Raw genomic sequence first — 20,368 nt, 5'->3', positions numbered from 1 at the left:
GATTCTCTAGAAAAGTATATTGGAGTTAGTCCATACGGATTGCTAAGCGAAATATTGGGTGGTGTTGTTAGACCCCCGTTTTTTCAATATCATCTCACTTTTTATATCTACTTCTTCCATGACATTTGAATAGAGTTAACTCAATTTTCTGCAATTACCAAAATTTCTTTGTTTTCTTTTAAGATTTGATTAATTTTTTATACCATTTATCCTCCCTTATCATTATTATTTGATCAACCTGTTTTCGTTTGATTTTCTCTGCATAAATATAGATTGCTTTTATAGTTTTAGTTTTTTTCTCATGAATTCTTTGTTTTAAAATTTTTTCTTTTCTTTTTATTCGTAACTTTTGTTATTTTCTTTCATTTGTTTCATTAACGGTTCGTCTTCTAATGGATTCTTAATCTTTCTCTTGCAGAGACTTCCCATCATGAGAGGCATTCTGTATTGGACATTTATGTACATTACTCTCTTTCTGCAAACCGTATGGTTTCAATCACCTGAAGTATATTCGTCTCCGTCAGCAGTATTGCAAGCCATCCATCTTCAGATGGTACAAAACAGTATGTTCCAGTATTTTTCATCATAAAATCATGTGTATGATTGTATGGGTATGGTATTTCTCATCAAACCAACTCAGTATGGCCGATTCAGTTTAAGCAAGATCAAAATTTGAAATTCGAATTTTCAAACGTTTCCGCCTTCTTGGGGTGGAGACTTCTCAATCAAGTTAGTTGTCACCCTTATTTTTCTCAATTGAATATCTATTAACTTAATGATGCTTATTCTTTTCCGAAAATATATGATATCCTGTTATTGTTCACCGGAAATATCTGTAATTTTAGGTATGATATTTATGGTAATTACGGCTTTTATATTCTAAGTTTTAACAAGGATAAAAACCCTACTTCCATTCTTCATTCTCATCTATATACTATCTAAAAGAATCAAATTGCATCTTCATCAAACAATCAAATCACTGCCATTACCAGTCAATTGCAAAATGCAAAAATTCGTGATTTATGTGCAAGACAAATGAGGAGGATTGTAGGTTCTAAAAAAGCCATTACGGAGGTGGCAGAGGAATGGAATAACACCTTGATTGGAAAAGTATTTCATAAGGATTCTTTGGAAAATAATGATGTTAGGAAAACAATGGTTATTCTTTGGAAGAGATGGAAAACAAAAGAAGTTCGTGCAATGTACATGAATATCTTTCTTTTCAAGTTTTTCTCTAAGGAAACGATGGAGACAGTGCTCAAGAAGGGACCTTGGAACGTTAAAAAAGGTCATTTGAATCTCAAAGTTTATGACCCTTCGATTTCTTTTAAGGACTAGACCTTCACACATCAAGAGTGGAATGTTCGATTTCAGCATTTTTTATTAGATCATCATTCGAAGGATAGAGTGGATGAAGCAATAGAAGAATTGGGAGAGAAGATCTCAGTAGATCCTGAAAACTGCAAACCAGGTTATGCAAGCATGATTTCTGCAAGAATAAAAATACATCTTCGAAAACCTCTATTTAGAGGTGGATGGTGGAATACAGCTGCTGGGGGAGTATCATGGGTTCGTTATCACTGGGAGAGAGAGTCTCATAACCTATGTTCTGAGTGCTTCACTATTGATCATAATGGTGATGAATGTGAGAATGTTGTTGATGATTTAAGAGTTAGAGGCTATGCTAATGAAGAATATATTACTTATATTCATGAGTTGGCTAAAGCTTATGGAGTCGAAATTGTTGAAGATCTGGATCTTCTTGTTCAAAAAATCTGTGAAACTAGCATTAAGAAACTTAATCCATAGTCTGAAGACCAAGATACAAGTAGAAAGCATAAGAGAACTAGAAGCTCTGTTTCAGATGAAAATGATGCTCGTAGTCAAAGTGTTCTTGAAAATCATGTGACTAAGGAAAATATTGGAAAAGTACCATCTATGACTGAGTCTGTTGATATGGAGCACGATCTGATTGAAGAAGGAGAAATGGTTGAAAAGGAGTATTCTCATGACGGATAATGCCTCTGTTGTGTTGGTAAATATTTTATCTCCTTTTAAACATAATTTCTTCTACAGATTATTTTTTCTCTATACACTTATAATCCTTGTTATAGCTATTCAGAATCTCAGATGATCATATCCCTCTCTTTTTCTCAGATATTCTTTCAGTATGAAAGTTCTGAGTTGGAACTGTCAAAGCTTCTTAGGAAAAGACACTAGAGAACATCTTCAGTATCTAAATCCACTCATGCTCCTGACATTATTTTCATTTCTGAAACTAAGATAAATGATGATAGAATTCTCAGATTAACTAATTTCCTTTGCATGCCTAATAGTTTTTTTGTTCCCTCTGTGGGTTCAGCATGAGGTTTGATTCTTTTTTGGAAATATGGTTTTTCCCTATAAGTTGTAGGTTCTTGTGAAAAATGATTCATCCTTTAGTATATAATGATCCTAGTAAGCGTGAGTGGTTCTTATCTTGTGTTTATGGTATACCTTATAGGCCTCAACAAACAGCTCAATTGTCTTACAACAAATACCTTAGTCAATCAGTTAATATTCCTTGGGTTCTTTTAGGAGACTTAAACATTATCTTAAATCCCGAGGAAAGAAACCATCAATCTTCTAAGGTTGTGTTTGATAGGAGTTAATTCCATGGAATTAGCCATCTTTCCATGGGAATAACGTGTTTTCCGTCGTTTGGTCAAAAATTTGTTTCCATGGAATTGCAATAAAAGCGTGGCCTAAAGTATGTTTTAAACTCAATTCCGTGGAATTCCATGGAAAGTCTTTCCTTGCCTCCCCCAGGAAACTGATTCCATGGAAACACTTTCCATGGAATTGTTTCCTTTCTTTATTATCAAACACGGCCTAATATTACTTTACTTGATGTTTTAGAACTCATTTGAGACTCTGGTCTGAGTGATCTTGTCTACAGTGGTAACCCTTTCACATGGACTAGTTTTTTAGCACGGAACAGGTAAACACAAATCTAGACTGGATAGAGCCTTAACCAATAATGAATGGTCCTTAGCTTTTCCATACTCTATTCTTTATCACTTGACCCAGAGAGGCTCAGATCACTCTCCTATTTTACTTGATCTTTATAGGATTAATAGATCTGGTAGTGGTAATTGGAAATTCTTTGAGAATTGGTTAAATAATGAAGGTTGTCATGAGAAAATTAAACTTGCTTGGTCAAATAACTACGTGGGTTCTAATACTTTTGTGCTCTCTAACAATCTCTCTCATATAAGATACATCTTTGATAAATGGAGTAAAACTACTTTTGGAAACATTCAAAGCAGAATTCTTGATCTACAATCTCAGATATCTGCTCTTTAATCGTCAGACAATGACGGAAACAACAATGCAACTGTTATTAATCTTGAGAGATATTAGTTCTCTTAATGATATTCTTGCAAGTTCTAATAGACAGAAATCAAGGGATCTTTAATGTTAGAGCATTGCTCGGTCTAACTCGCATGCATTGCTATCTCAAGCATGTTTGTCAATGTTAGTGATCAAAACTATAAGTCTTTATTTCTAGTCTACTATAGTTAAGGTCTTGGACTAGGATAGAAAGTGTAGTTGAGCTCAAGAACTCCATGGAAATCATCATACAAGACGAAGGACTACTCAAGGAACTGGTGGATCTTCATTGACTAAAAGGTATGTGGAGACTTGAGTTGTTTATATCTAAAAACGATTGTTTGCGAACTGGCGGAAGTTCTCGACCCGAGAAAATCTGCTGGAGTTTGTGAACTCCTTCCAGGAACTTAAGTCCGCGAACCCAGTCCGTGAACTTGAGTTGGTTATATCTAAAAAAGATTGTTTGTGAACTCATGTTTATATAAACTAAAGAATGTTATTTGCAAACCGTGGATATAAAGTTCATGAACCGATTCGAGTGAATCAACTCTTTTTTTCTTCAATTGTGTCTTGTGTAATACATAAGATTTCCTTGCAATTGAACAACTCTCTAACTAGTTCATTTGAGTCATTTTAACTAGTTATGGTGAAGAAGAAGAAGATGGTTGATATGAAAGTGCTCATATGGCTAACCATTTGGTTAACTATTGTTGAACCAACAAATGTACATGTTTGGGTACGGTTACACAAACCTATAAACGTGCATTTCATTTGTGTGTAACAAGCTAGGTTTTCGATCTAACGGTTGAAAGATATTAGCTTGAATCTAATCATATTTTCATCTAACGGTGAATATTGAATGCTTTGTTACCGAGCTAACATTGATTGCAAACCCTGATTTGAAAGACTATATAAGGGAGAACTCTAGCAACTGGGAAACCTAATCCCCACACCTTACGTGTGATACTAGTTGTGTAAGCTAGAGTCAATTTTCCTTTAACCTTTGGTTTTCTTTTCTTAAACCAGGTTAACGACTTAACGACTTCATTGGGATTGTGAAGCCAGACCGATACTACTTTCTCGTAGTTGTGTGATCTGATCTTGTTGTTTCTATCATACGAGTACAATCGCAAAGATTGGCTTGAGATTGATAACTCCGATAGGCAAGATGTAAAAGTAGTCACAAACATCTTCGTCTCATCGTTTGTGATTCTACAATATCTTCTTTCGCCGCGTAGATTAAGATTATTGCGAGGTGATTGATAATACTAGACTGTTCTTCGGGAATATAAGTCTGGGTTATCCATTGGTTCCTGTTCACCTTGATTTATCAAAAGACAGAACAAAAACTCTTGGGTATTTCTGTGGGAGACAAATTTATTCAATTCATAGACTAAACTGTGTGATACATATTTGTTTATTCTGTCTTCGACTTTGGGTCGTAGCAACTCTTAGTTGTGGGTGAGATCAGCTAAGGGAATCAAGTTTGTAGTATCCAGATGGGATCAGAGATGTAAGGAGAGCAATTGTACCTTGGATCAGTATGAGATTGATTGGGGTTCAACTACAGTCCAGACCGAAGTTAGTTTGTAGTAGGCTAGTGTCTGTAGTGGATTAATACAGTGTGTGTTCAATCTGGACTAGGTCCCGGGTTTTTTCTGCATTTTCGGTTTCCTCGTTAACAAAATTCTGGTGTTTGTGTTATTTTTATTTCCGCTTTATATTGTTTATCTTTATAATTGAAATATCACAGGTTGTGCGTTAGTTCAATCAATTAGAATATCTGACCTTTGGTTGTTGATTTGAATTGATTGACACTTGTATATTGGTCCATGGTACCATCCAAGTTATCTCTCTAGTATTTGATAAAGACTCGCATATTTCTATTGCTTGAGTATAGATCAAATAGAGAGATTGAGATATTAATTCCTTTGATATACTTTTATCTAGATTGAGTCTGACTGTCTAGTTGATTCTATAAAAAGTATATTGGAGTTAGTCCATACAGATTGCTAATCGAAATATTGGGTGTGGTTGTTATACCCCCGCCTTTTCAATTGGTATCAGAGCAGGCAAACACATTAAACCTTGTAAGTTTGTGTTTGTCCGATCCTCAAAAGTTTATCCCTATGGGAAATCTTTTTGGGAGGCTTGCTCATGGCATCTGTAACACACACCAGAATTCCTTAAAGATTGTTCAAAGATTACTATGGATCAGATATCTGGTTTTTCACAATAATCTTACCTCATCTAAATTAGAAAAGTTACATGATGAGAAACAACCTAAAGGAAAAATTAAAAAGAAAGGAAGGTTGAAAAACGCTCTTTACGCTCAAAGATATGGAATCTCACTAGATTAACTCTTAATCTTTATGAGAAATACTATCAGGATGGATCCATTGACATAGATCTATTTAGAGCTTTTGAAAGCGTTTTTGGACTCTTAGAAAATCTTAACTCGCTTAAAAATAAGAACTGGTCCGATGAACGGTTAGTATACAAAAATTCCCCTTGTCAACACAAGTAAATCCAACATAACGAATTCTCATCTTGTTGACACAGGGTTAAGACATCGGAAGAAATTCCTTTCTGATCATATGAACAGTAAGTTAGAAAACTCTGTTGACCCTGATTATCATCATTACTATGATTATGTCACTGGTACTATTCACAAATATCAACCAGAAATGGTGCATGAGAGTCTCTCTGCACATCTCGCCACATGGTAACTTGTTTGGTGTTACCCCATGTGTATATATTCTTGAAATGGGGCAAGAACGGTTTGATTCATGTGTACCTGGGTCTATTTTTGTTGTTTTCTACTCTCCTTTCATCATGTACGCTTGTATGCTTATGCTTCTGGCATATCTTGGTGTTCGAACACCTAAGAAATCCTACAATTCCTCTTGTGGGTCGCGGTTTCTTAAACGGGTCCAAGCCCATTTACAGGGCATATAAAGAAGGAAGTTCGCGTACTTTCTTCCTCATCCCAACAGTCCGCGTACGAGAACCTCTAGGGTTTTTGTGTTTACTCCATTGAAGCCTCTTTGGAGAAATTGAAAGTAAGGGTGTTCAAGGTTCATTCCAAGTAAGTAAATTCCTCTTGGTTCCTTCAATTTTCTAGATCTCATGAAGATTTCTAAAAGCTCAAATACTTCTAGCATGAATACTCCTTGTGACCAAAATTCTCTTAGGATTAGTTTTGTGAATGATTCTTGTGCTAGAATTTTCGAGAAGATTTCATATAAAGGTTTTATCCTAGAAAATAAATTGGATCTATCTAGTGGGCATGAAGAGGATTTAGTTTGCTTTAAAAAGTTCAATCTTGGAAACATCTTTGATGGTCTTGGTCAAGGATTTGATTCTCTTACAAGAATTTATATGCCAACATTCATGATGTTGATCTCAATAAGATGGAATTCAAATCCATGATAAATAGAAAAAGATTTCTTGTTGATAGATAATTAATTTCAAAGATTACCAAAATCCCGTTGGGAAACGTGCGTCTTCCTAGACCATGTGATGACATCTCTCTTGGGCTTTGTGGCAAGAAGGTGACTTGGAGTCAAGGAAAGTTTCCTAATAATGATCTTAGTATTGCATTGATGGCATTTGGAAAACTTGGTACCTCCAATCTTTGTCCCTCCAAAATTGAGAATTCTTGGTGGAGTCATGAGTTTGCGGAATTGGTTTATTTCCTTGAATCGGTTGTTCCAAGTCTCGATATTTGTGGTTTTATCATTTTTCAAATGACATCGATGACTTCACCCATCAAGATGTTAGGTTACCCTTGCTTGATTGTTCAAATTTTCCATGATCGTGGGTTTGATTCAATTGGAAACTCTCTCGGGATGCCCAAACCGGTTCGTCCCTGTACCTTCAAGCGCATAAGGGAAAATGTGTGCAAAATACAAAGAGATGCTTCTCTTGACGGTTATGACCCTACCATCTTGAGTCTTCTTCAAAAAATTCACAAGGGTGTGTGTAAGGTCAATTCAAGAGTGAAGTGCGTGCAAGAACAATTGTCATTGGTTGCAACTAAGTTTCCCGAGCTCAAGGAAGAATTGAACACAATTCAAGCATCATGGAGTATTTCCGATGAGGAAGATGACGAGTAAAGGATTCGGTTAATTTCCTAGTAAATCTTCTTTTTTCTTGTTTTGAGTAGAAGAATAACTAGAGTTTGGAATAGGCATTATTGTGATTACACATAGCTATGTCCAACGTTTTCATCTACATGTTTTTAGGTTTATTTGTTTAAATTCTAAAAGTTGTTTGGAAGATGATTTTTGCAGTATTAATCTTTATGGTTTTATATATTGCAATTTATTATGGGATATGTGTGTTTGCGTCCGTGAACTATGATTGTCCCATACCTTGTCAAAAGTAAAGTCTTTCGTGAGTCGATATGCATGTATTAATAAAAGAATGAAAGGACTTTTGACAAATACAAAAGTTAAGCCTATTATGTCAATTATTGATGGAAGATAGGTTAAAATATTTTGTTTTCCAGGATAATGTCTATTGTATGTCGTTATGCATATAGTGACGGAATATAGAATGAATCCTTGTGTATTCCGCAGTATTGATCTTCCCTGATCCATAATCTTTTATGTATTACTATGAGGCTCCGTAAGTTTTCTTATGTTGAGCAGTATTGACTGAGTTGATTATTTTATGATTAACTTATTTATTGCTCCATAGATTCTCTTATGTCGAGCATAACAATTAAATTGATTATTTTTTGTGGTTAATTTGGTTGTGTATTCCGATTAGATTAATTATGGGTTCTCTTGTGATTAATCTAATTTAGTATTTTTGAGTCTCCATAAGTTCACTTATGTTGAGAATTTCCGATTAAATTAATCATAGGTTCTCTTTTAGTTAATTTAATGGAGTATTTTTTTGGATTCAAATTCATATTCGTATGTGATTTGTTATGTCCAAAGAAATCCTTGTTGTTCTTTCGGGAATGACATTTTATGGGGGAGAGTTATTTTGAACTTGCGCTTAATTGCTATATCTTTGTGGGGAGTGCGGCTGTGGAATATTATAGAGGTTATCTTGTATCTTTAAACTCTTGATGAATGCATTTAGCTTCGGCTTTATGATTGCATCTAAAGAACAAGTTGATATATGCTTTGTTTTAGTCATGAAATGTCTCTTTTGGAAATTTCATTAGGATCCCGTTCTTGTACTTTTGCCAATTTTATTGACAAAATGGGGGAGAATTAATATGTAGTTCACACTATAAATACATATGGTTTTCAGATCATTATATAAGAGGGAGTGGTTTCCATGTGAGATGAAGTATTGACTAAGGGGGAGTGATACATATCACCATAGTATTGTTGTCAAAGTTGTGATACAATTGAACTTTGATGTATGATACTATGACATTGTATAACAATGATCGAGAATTATGTTTTCCCATTGTTATAGTTATGGATTCTCAACAAAGATGATGCTGAACTTACAACCTTTGGGATCATTGTACTACTTGGAAGTGACGAAGATTTCGAGTAATGTTGAAGATTAGACATGTGGAATAGGATCTTCAAAAATGTATTTATCTTTTTTGTATTCCATATGTATTAATAGTTTTGTCACTAAAATTGACAAAGGTGTTATGGGATAAGTTAGAGAAGCTCTACTTACAAAAGGATTTGAATTCTGAACTTTACTTGAAGCATAAAATCTATGCTTAATAAGATCTATTTTGATTTGTCTAGTATCAGTGTCTCTGATACGGATAAATCCGTGGTATTATTATGTTTTTTTCCTCTGTCGTATGATGCTTTTGTTGACTATTTGCTGAATGGGAAAACCGATGAAGACGATGATGAAAAGTTGGTTTTCGATGATGTGGTATCTTCTTTACAAGCTAAGGCGTTAAGGAAACAAGAGTTCAGCAATGAAGCACAAGTCGAGAGATTGTTTGTTGAAATAGGAAAGAATGGTAATAAGAAGTCAAAGAATCATTTCAAAAAGAGAAATGTATGGTGTTATTATTGTCGAAAAACTGGTCATATTAGGGATGATTGTCTCAAGCTTAAGGCAAGAGATGAGAAACGTGAGAAATCAGGTTCGAAGAATGTTGTTGCTTCGGTTGCTGAAGGCAGCGAAGTTTTAGAAGACCCAATATGTGGTTTTGATGAGTAAGTGTTAACTGTTACATCAAAGACTTATCTCAATGATGGTTGGATGCTTGAATCTACACAGCAACAAGTTGAGAATATTCTATCCTTGACTTCTTAACGTGAGAGACGTGCACCAGTTCGTTATGATTTTGATAAGTAAGCGTCTTACGCATTATCTGTTTTTGAGGATGAGTCGTTTACCTTTCAGAAGGCGATGAGTAATACTCATTCCGTTGAGTGGAAAACAACCATGGATTAGGAGATGAAGTCTCTTTACAAGAATGGCACTCGGGAACTTGTTAAGTTACCTGAGGGTCGAAAGAAAATTGGGTGCTAGTGGGTTTATATAGTAAAGGATGGAATTTTAGATTTCGGGGGTATCGTTAGTGGTGTACGATATAAAGCAAGGTTAGAGTCTAAGGGATATGAACAAAGAGAAGGTGTGGATTATAATGAAGTTTTATGTCTAGTTGCTAAACACACTTCTATCCGAGTCCTTTTAGCATTTGTGACACAGTTTGACTTAAAGCTCGAGCAATTAGATGTCAAGACTGCTTTCTTGCATAGAGATTTGGAGGAAAACATTTATATGTCACATCCCATTGGTTATGAAGTCGTTGGTAAGGAAGATTACATGTGTCGACTTGAGAAATCATTGTGTGCTTTGAAGGAATCACCAAGAAAATGGTATAAGAGGTTTGATACGTTTATGTTGCAGAAAAAGTATACTCGTAGATGCCAAAAGCAAGTCAGAAATTGATGTTTTGAAGGAACAATTGAGTTTGGAGTTTGATATGAAGGATTTCGGTCTGGCTAAGAAGATTTTGGGTATGGAGATTAATCGATATAGATCTAAGGGGAAGTTATGTCTTACTCAGAAATCTTATCTTGAGAAGGTTCTTCGTTGTTTGGAATGCATAACTCCAAAGCTATTAGTGTTCCAATACCTCTTAAAGTTAAGTTATCAAAACAGTTGTGTCCCACTACAACTAAGGAAAAACAGTTTATGTCGAAGGTTCCCTATGCTAATGCGGTAGGTTTTTTGATGTATGTTATGGTTTGTACTCGTCTGGATATTGCACAAGCAGTTGGTTTAGTTAGTCGGTATATGGCTAATCTTGGGAGAGAATATTGGTTCGCGGTGAAGGGAATTTTGAGATATCTTTAAGGAACCTTGGATATGAATTTAGTGTTTGAGAATGAGCATATTTTGAAGGTATGTGGATTACTCAGATTATGCGGATGATATAGATAAGTGTCGTTCTACTACGGGGTATTGTTTTACGTTGAATGAAGGACCTATCAGTTGAAGGTCTATGTTACAATCAATCATAGCTTTATCTACTACGAAGGCAGGGTATATTTTCGTAACATAAGCTGCTGAGGAAGCTTTATGGCGTTGTGGTTTAGTTGAAGACTTGGGGATTACACAAGGGAGTATTGTTGTGAACTGTGATAGTCAAAGTGCTATTCATTTTGCAAAGTACCAAGTATTTCATGCACGCACCAAGCATATTGATGTTCGTTACCATAAAATTCGAGAAGTGATTGATAACGGATTAGTACAACTATTGAAGGTTGATACAAAAGATAATCCAGCAGACATGTTGACAAAAGTCGTTCCGAAGGTCAAATTTAAGAGGTGTCTTAGCTTGATCAATACTGCTTGTTGTTGAGACCATGAGGGCATTTGAGGCTACGATTAACTTGCTTTGAAGAACTCTGTTTGGTGGAAACATTAGCAAGGTGGAGAATTGTTAGAAGTTGTAGATGTTTTGAGAAGATTCTAGAATATTCTAGAGGTGTTTCCTGATTTTTGAATAAGAGGTTTCCTCTTTTGGTTAAACTCAAGGTTTTCTGATTTAGTTAAACTCTAGGTTTCCTAATATAACTCATATACTTGGAAGACAAGTTTGTAACCTATATAAATAGGCGAACAAGTCTTAGGGAAACACCACAACACAATTTAAAGAAGAGTTCTCATAACTAGAGAGTTTTAGGGTTTAGAACATTTTGTTCATAGAGAATTGTTTGGTGTTTGTGAACAACATTGTGTTGGTCATAGTTTGATTTATTGATTCATCAATCGTTAAGGTTTTATTCTCTGTAAATTTATTCTATAATAAGAGTTGATCGGAGCCGTTTGTGGAAGCAGGCATATTGTCGAACCACGTTAAATTTTTTTATCTTTGTTTCTGTTTCGTGGATCTTTTTTATCTTTGTTTTTGTTTCGTGGATCTTGCTTTCTGTTTTCTTTAGTTCTACGTGATCCAAAGAACTACCATTTTGTGAGAGGTAAATTCTAAAACCTTAATCCTAACATGTTATAGAAATGAAAAGAGTATTTTGTTTTACACTGGTAATATTTTGTAGTCCGTAAAGGACTTGGTGCCTATTTAAATGATGCAATAATTTACATTGAGCAGTAATTTACGATTTTGAAGTCAGTCTAACGATGCAGTAATTTACAGTGAGCATTGTACCGGCTGTACTTGCAGTGAAGCAGGCCTAATTTAAAGCGAAAAATCGGAATTTGAGAAACATTTTGAAATGTTAGAAATATCCGGAACGAGAAAAAACACACACACACTAAAACCTCTTCCGCTCCCTTTTTATCTTTTCTGTGCTTAACCGCTTTCAAGATAATCACAACCCAGAATTAGCAGTAGCAGGAGAAGAATAAGACAGAACAAGGAAGGAACCAACAAACATTCTACAGAGAGACAAGAAGAGGAAAGAATCTGATTCAGATTAAGATTTTCTGAGTAAAGAGCGAAAGAAAGTAAAGGAGTAGAGAATCCACATAAATTTTCTCTCTTTACTTTCTCTCTTTCTCAGAAACCATACATTATCTTTTCCATTTCTTTCCCCAAAAAAAAAATGCTTTGGGTAATGAAGTTATCAGGGTTCATTTCAGCAGCAATGGTGATGATTATTTTCTCACCATCTCTACAATCATTTCCACCAGCAGTAGCCATTAGATCATCATCATCGTCATCAAATTTCGATAGTGATATTCGATTTTCATTCAGAAAATCTTCAGTATTTCAGAATGGTAGAGAATGTGTGAATTGGAACAAGAACAAGACAGTCTGTGATCCATCATTAGTTCATATAGCCATTACATTAGACATAGAATACTTACGGGGTTCAATTGCAGCAGTTCATTCAATTCTACAACATTCATTTTGTCCTGAAAACATCTTTTTCCATTTCTTAGTTGATAAAAATTCTCAGAAATTAAAACCTTAGTTTCATCAACATTCCCTGAACTGAATTTGAAAATCTATAATTTCAATCCAGAAATAGTTAAAAACCTAATCTCATCATCAGTGAGACAAGCATTAGAACAACCATTGAATTACGCCAGAAATTACTTATCAGATATACTTGAATCTTGTGTTGAAAGAGTTATCTATCTCGATTCAGATCTAATTGTCGTAGATGATGTTTACAAATTATGGGTAACGGAATTAGATTCAAAAACCGTCGGTGCGCCAGAATACTGCCACGCGAATCTCACCAAGTATTTCACATCAAATTTCTGGTCAAACGAGAGGTATTACGGCACATTCAATGGTCGGAAACCGTGTTACTTCAACGCCGGGGTAATGGTGATAGATCTGAAGAAATGGAGGAGATTAGGGTTTACGAAACGGATCGAGAAATGGATGAAGATACAGAAAATCGGTCGGATTTATGAACTGGGTTCGTTACCACCGTTTCTTCTTGTATTCGGTGGATACGTGGCGCCGATCGAACACAGGTGGAATCAACATGGACTTGGTGGTGATAATGTTAGAGGTAGTTGTCGTGATCCACATAGTGGTCCGGTTAGTTTACTTCATTGGAGTGGTAGTGGTAAACCATGGTTAAGATTAGATTCTCATCAGCCTTGTCCACTTGATGCCTTGTGGGCTCCTTATGATTTGTACGGTACTGGCTCTGTTTGATGATTGATTAGTTGTCCGTGATCATCCATCGATCATTCAGAACCCCGGAAACCAAGAATTTTGTTAAAGACTCCCTCCCTTCTTTTTTAATAGGCCAGTTTTTATAAATAAAAGTTTCAAAAAAATAGGCCAGTTTGGAAAGTCAAATGTTATTTTAATTTTTTGGGATCACTTTTCTCTTAATTTCTTTTGATGATAAGTGTCATGTGGACCACTTCACTTTACTTTTTTTTGCTAACAAGTGTCATGGGAACCATTTCACTTCACTTCTTTTATTGACAAGTGTATGAGGACCACTTTCAATGATTAGTTCTCTTAATTTCCTTAAATTTCGCTAAAAACAAAACTGGCATATTAAAAAAGAACGGAGGGAGTATAAACAAAAAAAAATTAATTACTTTGTTAATTTCATGTGTTTATTACTCATTTTGCACAAAATGCAGTGTTAATTTGAAGTTTCATTTAAGATCTCACTATCAGGCTAGCGAGTGTGCCCAAAATCGGACTATTTATGAAGCATTTTAATTCTTACATCAACAGTTCAATTCTGTCAAAATTTATATCTTTCAAGGGAAATGCTCTACCTTGGCCTATCTCCAAAACAGCTCAAGGAAGGCTTCCTGAGGTATATCAACCAATCTGCAATAGCTTGTGGGAGGTTTTTGAGGTATATCAACCGACCTTCAATAGCTCGTGAAAGGCTTCCTGAGGTATATCAACAGAACCGACACGTTTCATTCGCTTTTTCCCTTCTTTCTGCTTCTCCAAAAGTTTCTTTTTCCGGGTGATGTCTCCACCATAGCATTTTGCTATAACATTTTTCCTCATTGCTGAAATCCTGAAATAACAAAACGCCCACAACTTCAAAAAAAAAAAAAAAAGCCCAAGTTAAGAACTGAAAGACGACAACTCTCTCCAATTTATGTTTGTATGTACCTATGCAATTATCAGGGTTCAAATTTGGTTCGTGTACTGTACACAGTACACAATGAAACCGACTTTGGTTTTAGCATACAAGTGCACATACTGCTGATATATCGTTAAGATACAAACAACAGTTAAAAGATGCGACGTCACTGAAGGGCCAAGGCTTAGCAAACACAAGTTAAGCATGAAAAGGAATAAGAGACTGAGATTATACAAGGACTTACGTTTCTCGTGCAACGATCTTTGATCCAATAGCAGCTTGTACTATTATCTCAAACATTTGCCTGTTCATATGTTAAACGGCAGACATTAAACAGAAGATACCAGAAAGTGCACCACATTATTCAAAAATACACTCTGAAAGTCATGTTAAACCTGTCGATGAATTTCTTCAGCTTATCTACCAGCTCACGACCAACCCGTTGTGCCTTTAAATTGTGAACTATAGTTGCCATGGCGTCAACTGGTAGCCCATTTAAGAGGATATCAAGCTTCACCAAATCAGAGGTTTGATAACTGCAAACAGAATTAAATATAACTAGAATTAAAAAACCAAAGCTCGAGAGAGTGGCATCAAAGCTATATAATACATATTTATGCATCAATATGCGTATACACAGGAGTGTCCTTGTGACTTATCAGTAATTACCCTAGGCAAATCAGAAGGGAGCGAGACAGGGAGAGAAAATAGAAAGCTTACTCTGCATCTTCATAATCAAATGATGCATATCCAGATGTTATACTCTTCAACTCGTTGTAGAAATCCACGACAATTTCCCTCAATGGCAGACGATACTTCAAAAGGACACGTTGACTGCACAGTGGAACTCATTAAATCAAGCTCTAAAAATACTTCATACAGTCAGTATATATCCGTAGTAGTTGCCATCTATTAATAATTTATCAAGAAGTGAGTTAACAATAAACACTTTGTGCGCCCCAGCTAAAAACTTCAACCTTAGAAGCAAAGCAATTGAAAATTTTGTCATTACTGTCTCTCCAGAGGCAAAAGACATAATACATGCTGGTTTATTAGATGATTGATTGAGTTCTCAGGTGAGACCCATTAAACTGCTGATGCAGACAACATAAAACTATGGTCCTGCTTGGCATCCCGTAATGAAATTGCATGGTGCAAACGCGAAAAAATGCCAAAATTTGTTGGGGCGGAAGTGTTGGATTTTATTTTAGGTTATTATAGTTTGCATCAGTTTCCACCATTTTGCCTCCGTTGATGTCTAAATTCCAAATTATAACCAAACTTCCTAAAAGCTAATAGCTAATAGCTGCATCACAAACAATGTTCAAGCCACAACTGCATCTTACCTATCGATAAATGTGTACTCCAATTGTTCCCCTCTCCTATCAGAGCAAAGGGTAATAACAGCACCCACATACCTACAAGTAGAAAAAGAATAAACAAGTGAATGAAAAAGACTATCCATGATATTCGGTAATAAGTGCAGGATGTGGAAAGGGATGTAGAGCTTACTCACTAGGAATAATAATGGTAGCGGAAACAGTTGGTTCCCAACATTTTGTTACGCGTTTTCCAGCATCCGCAGTTAATGCCGCCGGATTCTGAACTTTCATCTTGCTAATATGTACAAAATATGTATTTAGAATGGTGTGGAAGAAAAGGAAATCATGTATAAAGGATGTGATACACCATATACATGGGCATGTGTGCCACATACCTTCCATCTGTAAACTCAAAAATATATGGTACAGTTGGGATGGTAGAAATTATACTAGCTCCATGCTCCTACAAGCCCATAAAATATAATTAGACCCATATGCAAAATCGTCATCATAAATCAACTATTTTGAGATATAGCTAGCTAATACATATCCTCAACACATACTAAACAATAATTCAATCTTAAAATCATGATTCATAAATCACTCAATCATATATTAATTTGAATGTCAACCATATACAAATTTGACATTTTTCAATCTTTTCCCTGTCTCAACAAATATATTGTTGTGTTACTATCCAAAAGAATGTGCCACCATGAAATATAGTATCAGATCTGACAGACTAGGTAAGTCTTTAAAGTTTAAACTAATACGCATATTCATAACCAATAAGCCAGAAAACCTTGCATCTGTACCTCTTGCCAGTAAAGTAAAACAGAGAGCCTACCTGTTCCAGACGCTGATGAAAAACATCCATGTGGAGTAAACCTAAGAACCCACACCTGCAGGCAGATGATAATGACATAATAAGCATAACCCGACAACTTTAATTGAATCAGTGTGTCAGTGAATCAGTGAGTCAGATCAGTTGAACTTCCAAGCTGTATTATTTTTCCAGAAGCAACTAAAAAAACAAACAAACAAACAAAAAAGATGTCCAGAAAAGATATTTAAACCTGAAACCCAAGCCAAGTGCAGTGCTACTTTCTTTGGTAACAGAGACACTTGCATCATTACATGTGAGTCTCTCTATTGCACTGTTCAGAGCCTCAAAATCAGATCCATCAGCTGGATAAAGCCCAGAAAACACCATGTGCTGCACAGGCTTGAAACCTGCAATATGGATTGCGAAGAAAAATTGAAAACCATATGTGAAAAACAAGAAAATCCCTCATTATTTAATACAGAATATCATATACTTGATAGCAGCCACAGCAGAAATAAGATGATACAACATCATAAATGATATTCTGTCATTTCCTCTCTGGAAGTTAAAGAGGTCAATGATTCTGAAACTTTTACACTGCATGTGGAACAATTTTATAATATACTGACTGCATGAAATATATATTGACCGTTTCTTTTGTCTTACTACATGCATTTGTCATTAATGAGAAAAATAAAAAAACCCGTGAATATTCACAAGCCACCAATTGTAAGATACAACTTTTGGAAGCCGTGAGAGAATAAAACTAGTTTGTTTCTTCAAAAATAGTGTTGATAGTGTTCATACAGGGGACAGAAACAAAGACAAACCTGGAAGAGGCTCTACAACGCTACGAGCAAGAAAAAGAGTGTCTCCAATACGTGCCTCTTTGGTCGAGCGCATACCACTAACTACATATCCGACTTGTCCAGTAAAAAGCATTCCAGTAGATTTAAGTTCTGGATTCATAAACCCAACATCCAAAACATCATAAGATTGACCAGTTGCAGCTGATGAAATCTTATCCCCCTTGCGCAATGCACCATCAACAACGGCAACATGGCAAATAACTCCTTTGTACTCATCGTAATAAGAGTCCAACAAAAGCATCCGCAAATTCGAAGTACTAATTCCAGGAGGAGGAGGTATCCGCTCTATGACAGCAGGAAGGACATGCTCAAGGCCCAGACCAGTCTTGGCAGAAGTTAAAAGAGCATCGGCTGGATCCAGATCAAACATGGACTTCAGCTGATCCTTAACACGTTGTGGATCAGCAGTTGGCTGGTCAATTTTATTAATGACAGGGATTATTGAAAGGTTAGATTCAAAAGCTAGATAGAAGTTAGCAACTGTCTGTGCCTGAACACCTTGTGCAGCATCAACAACCAATAGAGCACCCTGACAAGCAGCAAGAGACCGTGATACTTCATAACTAAAATCTACATGACCAGGTGTGTCAATAAGATTCAGTAAATAACTTGGTGCCTCTTGTGTATTATCAACATCAGGAGCACCTAAGTTGTGCCGATAGAACATAGTTGCTGTCTGTGCTTTAACTGTGATACCTCTTTCTCTTTCTACCTAAATAAAAAATTGACTAGATAAATTAGAATTTTCTCTCAACAACCAATCCGGGAAATTGGAAAGGAAAAATAAAATAGTAAAAGATTCGATAAAGAGCACGTAAAAGCATGAGAAGCATCAGCAAGCAGTGAAAAACGTAGAGACTTAATAGTAGTTCTTTAGTCAAAATGAATGCAAAATAATACATCATATCCTTCCTGTGCGGAGTTAGTTGAAGGACTTGCTCTCTTGACTCCACTTTATGTCCTCTATGTCGTCTAGAAGTGAAAGCATAGAGCATCTCTTTCTCAGATGCCATTTTTCTCGTGCAACCTGGTTTTGTTAGAGCTGCTGAAGCTCTAGCATAAATCTTTAGGGAAAACTCTGCTGCATAGTGATTATGTGCTGGCTCTCCACAAAATTTGACAAATCTACAGAACTAGATTTGTCACGTGCATGGAGTCAGCTTACGGTCCATGGAAGTCAAGATACCGATCAAATTTTGAAATAAAACTCGACATCCCATTTTCAGTACCCTTCAGATCAACCAACAATTGCACATACTTAGCAAACCATCACCATGCATAAAAACCTCAAATCCTTTCCGCTTAATTATGTTAAAAGTTAAAGCAAATACACCACCATTTCCATTATAAATTTTTCGTCAAACTCTACTGCTTAATTATTAGTTTTACCATAAATTTGCTGAGGCCTCTACAGTTAGGGGGTCTTACTAATGCAGGTTGAGCCAACAGTGTGATTAACTCTTCAGGGTCTTTCCTTGGTGCTCGAGCCAGCTTAGTTCAAGCAGAAGCTATAGCCTTGATAGGGGCAAACCAGTGGGTACTGGAGCTGAATGTCAACAAGGTTCTTTTGGTGTCAGATAAACTCAACCTTGTAACTGCAATCAACATCTTTCTTAACTAGCAATGGGAGGATGTAGACTGCCTTTTTCTTTTTGACTAAGTTGGTTAGTTAAGTGGGGATGTGACGCAAGTATGTTAATACAAAGCAGAACCCAATAACCAACAATTAGGCGATAAAACAAGATTCAGTAAATAGTGATAGCCTGTAAGTTATATCCACGTGGACTTTGCTTTCGTCAACAAAAATTATATCCAAACAATAAACACACATTACAGCAAGCTCAGAACAAACATATATTCTCGACCAGCTAAACCAATAAACAAAATCACAAATAAACCAAACAAAAACTAAAAAACTAAACCTATACAATCAATCATTTTTTTTTAATCATGAACTTTGCATTTTGGGTTCATGGGTTCTTCTATTGGTTCATTTTTCATACATGTCTTGGTGTCAGATAATCTCAACCTTGGATCAACATCTATGAAACTACCACTCGCAGGATGTTGACTGCCTTTTTCTTTTGTCTAAGTTAAGAAGCAGAATGAAATAACCAACAATTAGGGATTAAACAAGAATCAGTAAATTGTAATTTCCTATAAGTTATTGTCTTGATAAACTGTCAGATAAAATCACACTCTAACCGAACATTTCAGCCATTATTAACACTAAAAGAACTTGAAAAACAGAAACTTTGTTTTGGTACCTGCAACTTATCCAGGTACTGAGGCTGACCAAGCCCCCGCTTAATAGTCCCTGTAAGCTCCAAAAGTCTATCAGCAAGAGTAGATTTTCCATGATCAACATGAGCAATGATTGAGAAATTTCGGATCCTTTCAGTTGGGTATTGACTCAAATCAGCAATACTATTATCCTTTTGACGAGAATGTGAACAAAACTCACGACTTAAACTTGAAGGCAACCAATTCAATCTACCTAATATTGGGTTAAATGTATTGGATTCCGATAGAATGTACAAGTAATTTGATTGTTTACGAGACCTTGAAGCTCGGATTAAAGAACCCATTTTTATATAGGGTTTTAGAAGAGATTTAAGTTGGAAGATTAGGGTTTGGGATGGGTTTCATTTTTGAAGCTGAAAGAGAGAGTTCGAAGAAGAAGAAAAGAATGGGGTTTTCATTTGATTGCCTAGAGGAAAAGCGCAGACCTTGGAGGTTATAATCGGAACCCATATTTTGTGGCACCCCGTTCGAATTTTTAGAGGCTGCCTATTTGTGGCAAGAGCAAGCAGTACAGGAATGCAATGCAAATGGAGCTGCAAACTTGGGAATAAAAGCACCTGAACTAGGATTGTTTGCAAGAGAATCAGAATACATATCTCCAAGTTGGAAACCTGGTGTACCCAAGTGCATGCACATCCCATGGAATCCAAATACACGAGGCCGCGAACCCATTTG

At 35.9% G+C, this 20,368-nt stretch overlaps 1 protein-coding gene and 1 pseudogene across 2 annotated transcripts; one reads left to right on the top strand and one right to left on the bottom strand.

Moving 5' to 3' along the window:
• Window positions 1-12,081: 12,081 nt before the first annotated feature.
• LOC113317262 lies at window positions 12,082-13,504 on the top strand (annotated as a pseudogene).
• A 337-nt stretch (window positions 13,505-13,841) lies between these two features.
• On the bottom strand, window positions 13,842-20,084 carry LOC113319466 (translation factor GUF1 homolog, mitochondrial-like). Of its 2 annotated transcripts, none has more exons than XM_026567714.1 (11): window positions 19,657-20,084; window positions 17,351-18,101; window positions 16,771-16,927; window positions 16,542-16,596; window positions 16,090-16,157; window positions 15,885-15,989; window positions 15,719-15,790; window positions 15,093-15,206; window positions 14,768-14,908; window positions 14,617-14,676; window positions 13,842-14,326 (listed from the first exon to the last, which is right to left on the bottom strand). In XM_026567714.1, exons 1-11 carry the CDS (start codon window positions 19,975-19,977, stop codon window positions 14,290-14,292), a joined length of 1,881 nt encoding a protein of 626 aa, XP_026423499.1. In that variant the 5' UTR covers window positions 19,978-20,084; the 3' UTR covers window positions 13,842-14,289. The 2 variants fall into 2 exon arrangements, with proteins under 2 accessions (XP_026423499.1, XP_026423498.1); XM_026567713.1 differs by having other exon boundaries at window positions 13,842-14,303.
• Between the last annotated feature and the right edge of the window lie 284 nt (window positions 20,085-20,368).

This window comes from Papaver somniferum, chromosome 10 (assembly GCF_003573695.1).
Source record: "Papaver somniferum cultivar HN1 chromosome 10, ASM357369v1, whole genome shotgun sequence".
In the NCBI taxonomy this organism is placed as follows: Eukaryota; Viridiplantae; Streptophyta; class Magnoliopsida; order Ranunculales; family Papaveraceae; genus Papaver; species Papaver somniferum.
This window is presented reverse-complemented; position numbering and strand designations above follow the sequence as displayed.

What these genes read in the sequence shown, in the direction of transcription:
- LOC113319466 (XM_026567713.1), bottom strand. Translation starts at nt 19,977, where the DNA reads ATGGGTTCTTTAATCCGAGCTTCAAGGTCTCGTAAACAATCAAATTAC. An exon ending in AGTACCTGGATAAGTTGCAG is followed by an intron (nt 18,102 to 19,656) that starts GTACCAAAACAA and finishes TTTTTTATTTAG; the next exon opens with GTAGAAAGAGAAAGAGGTAT. An exon ending in GAGTACACATTTATCGATAG is followed by an intron (nt 15,207 to 15,718) that starts GTAAGATGCAGT and finishes TCCACTGTGCAG; the next exon opens with TCAACGTGTCCTTTTGAAGT.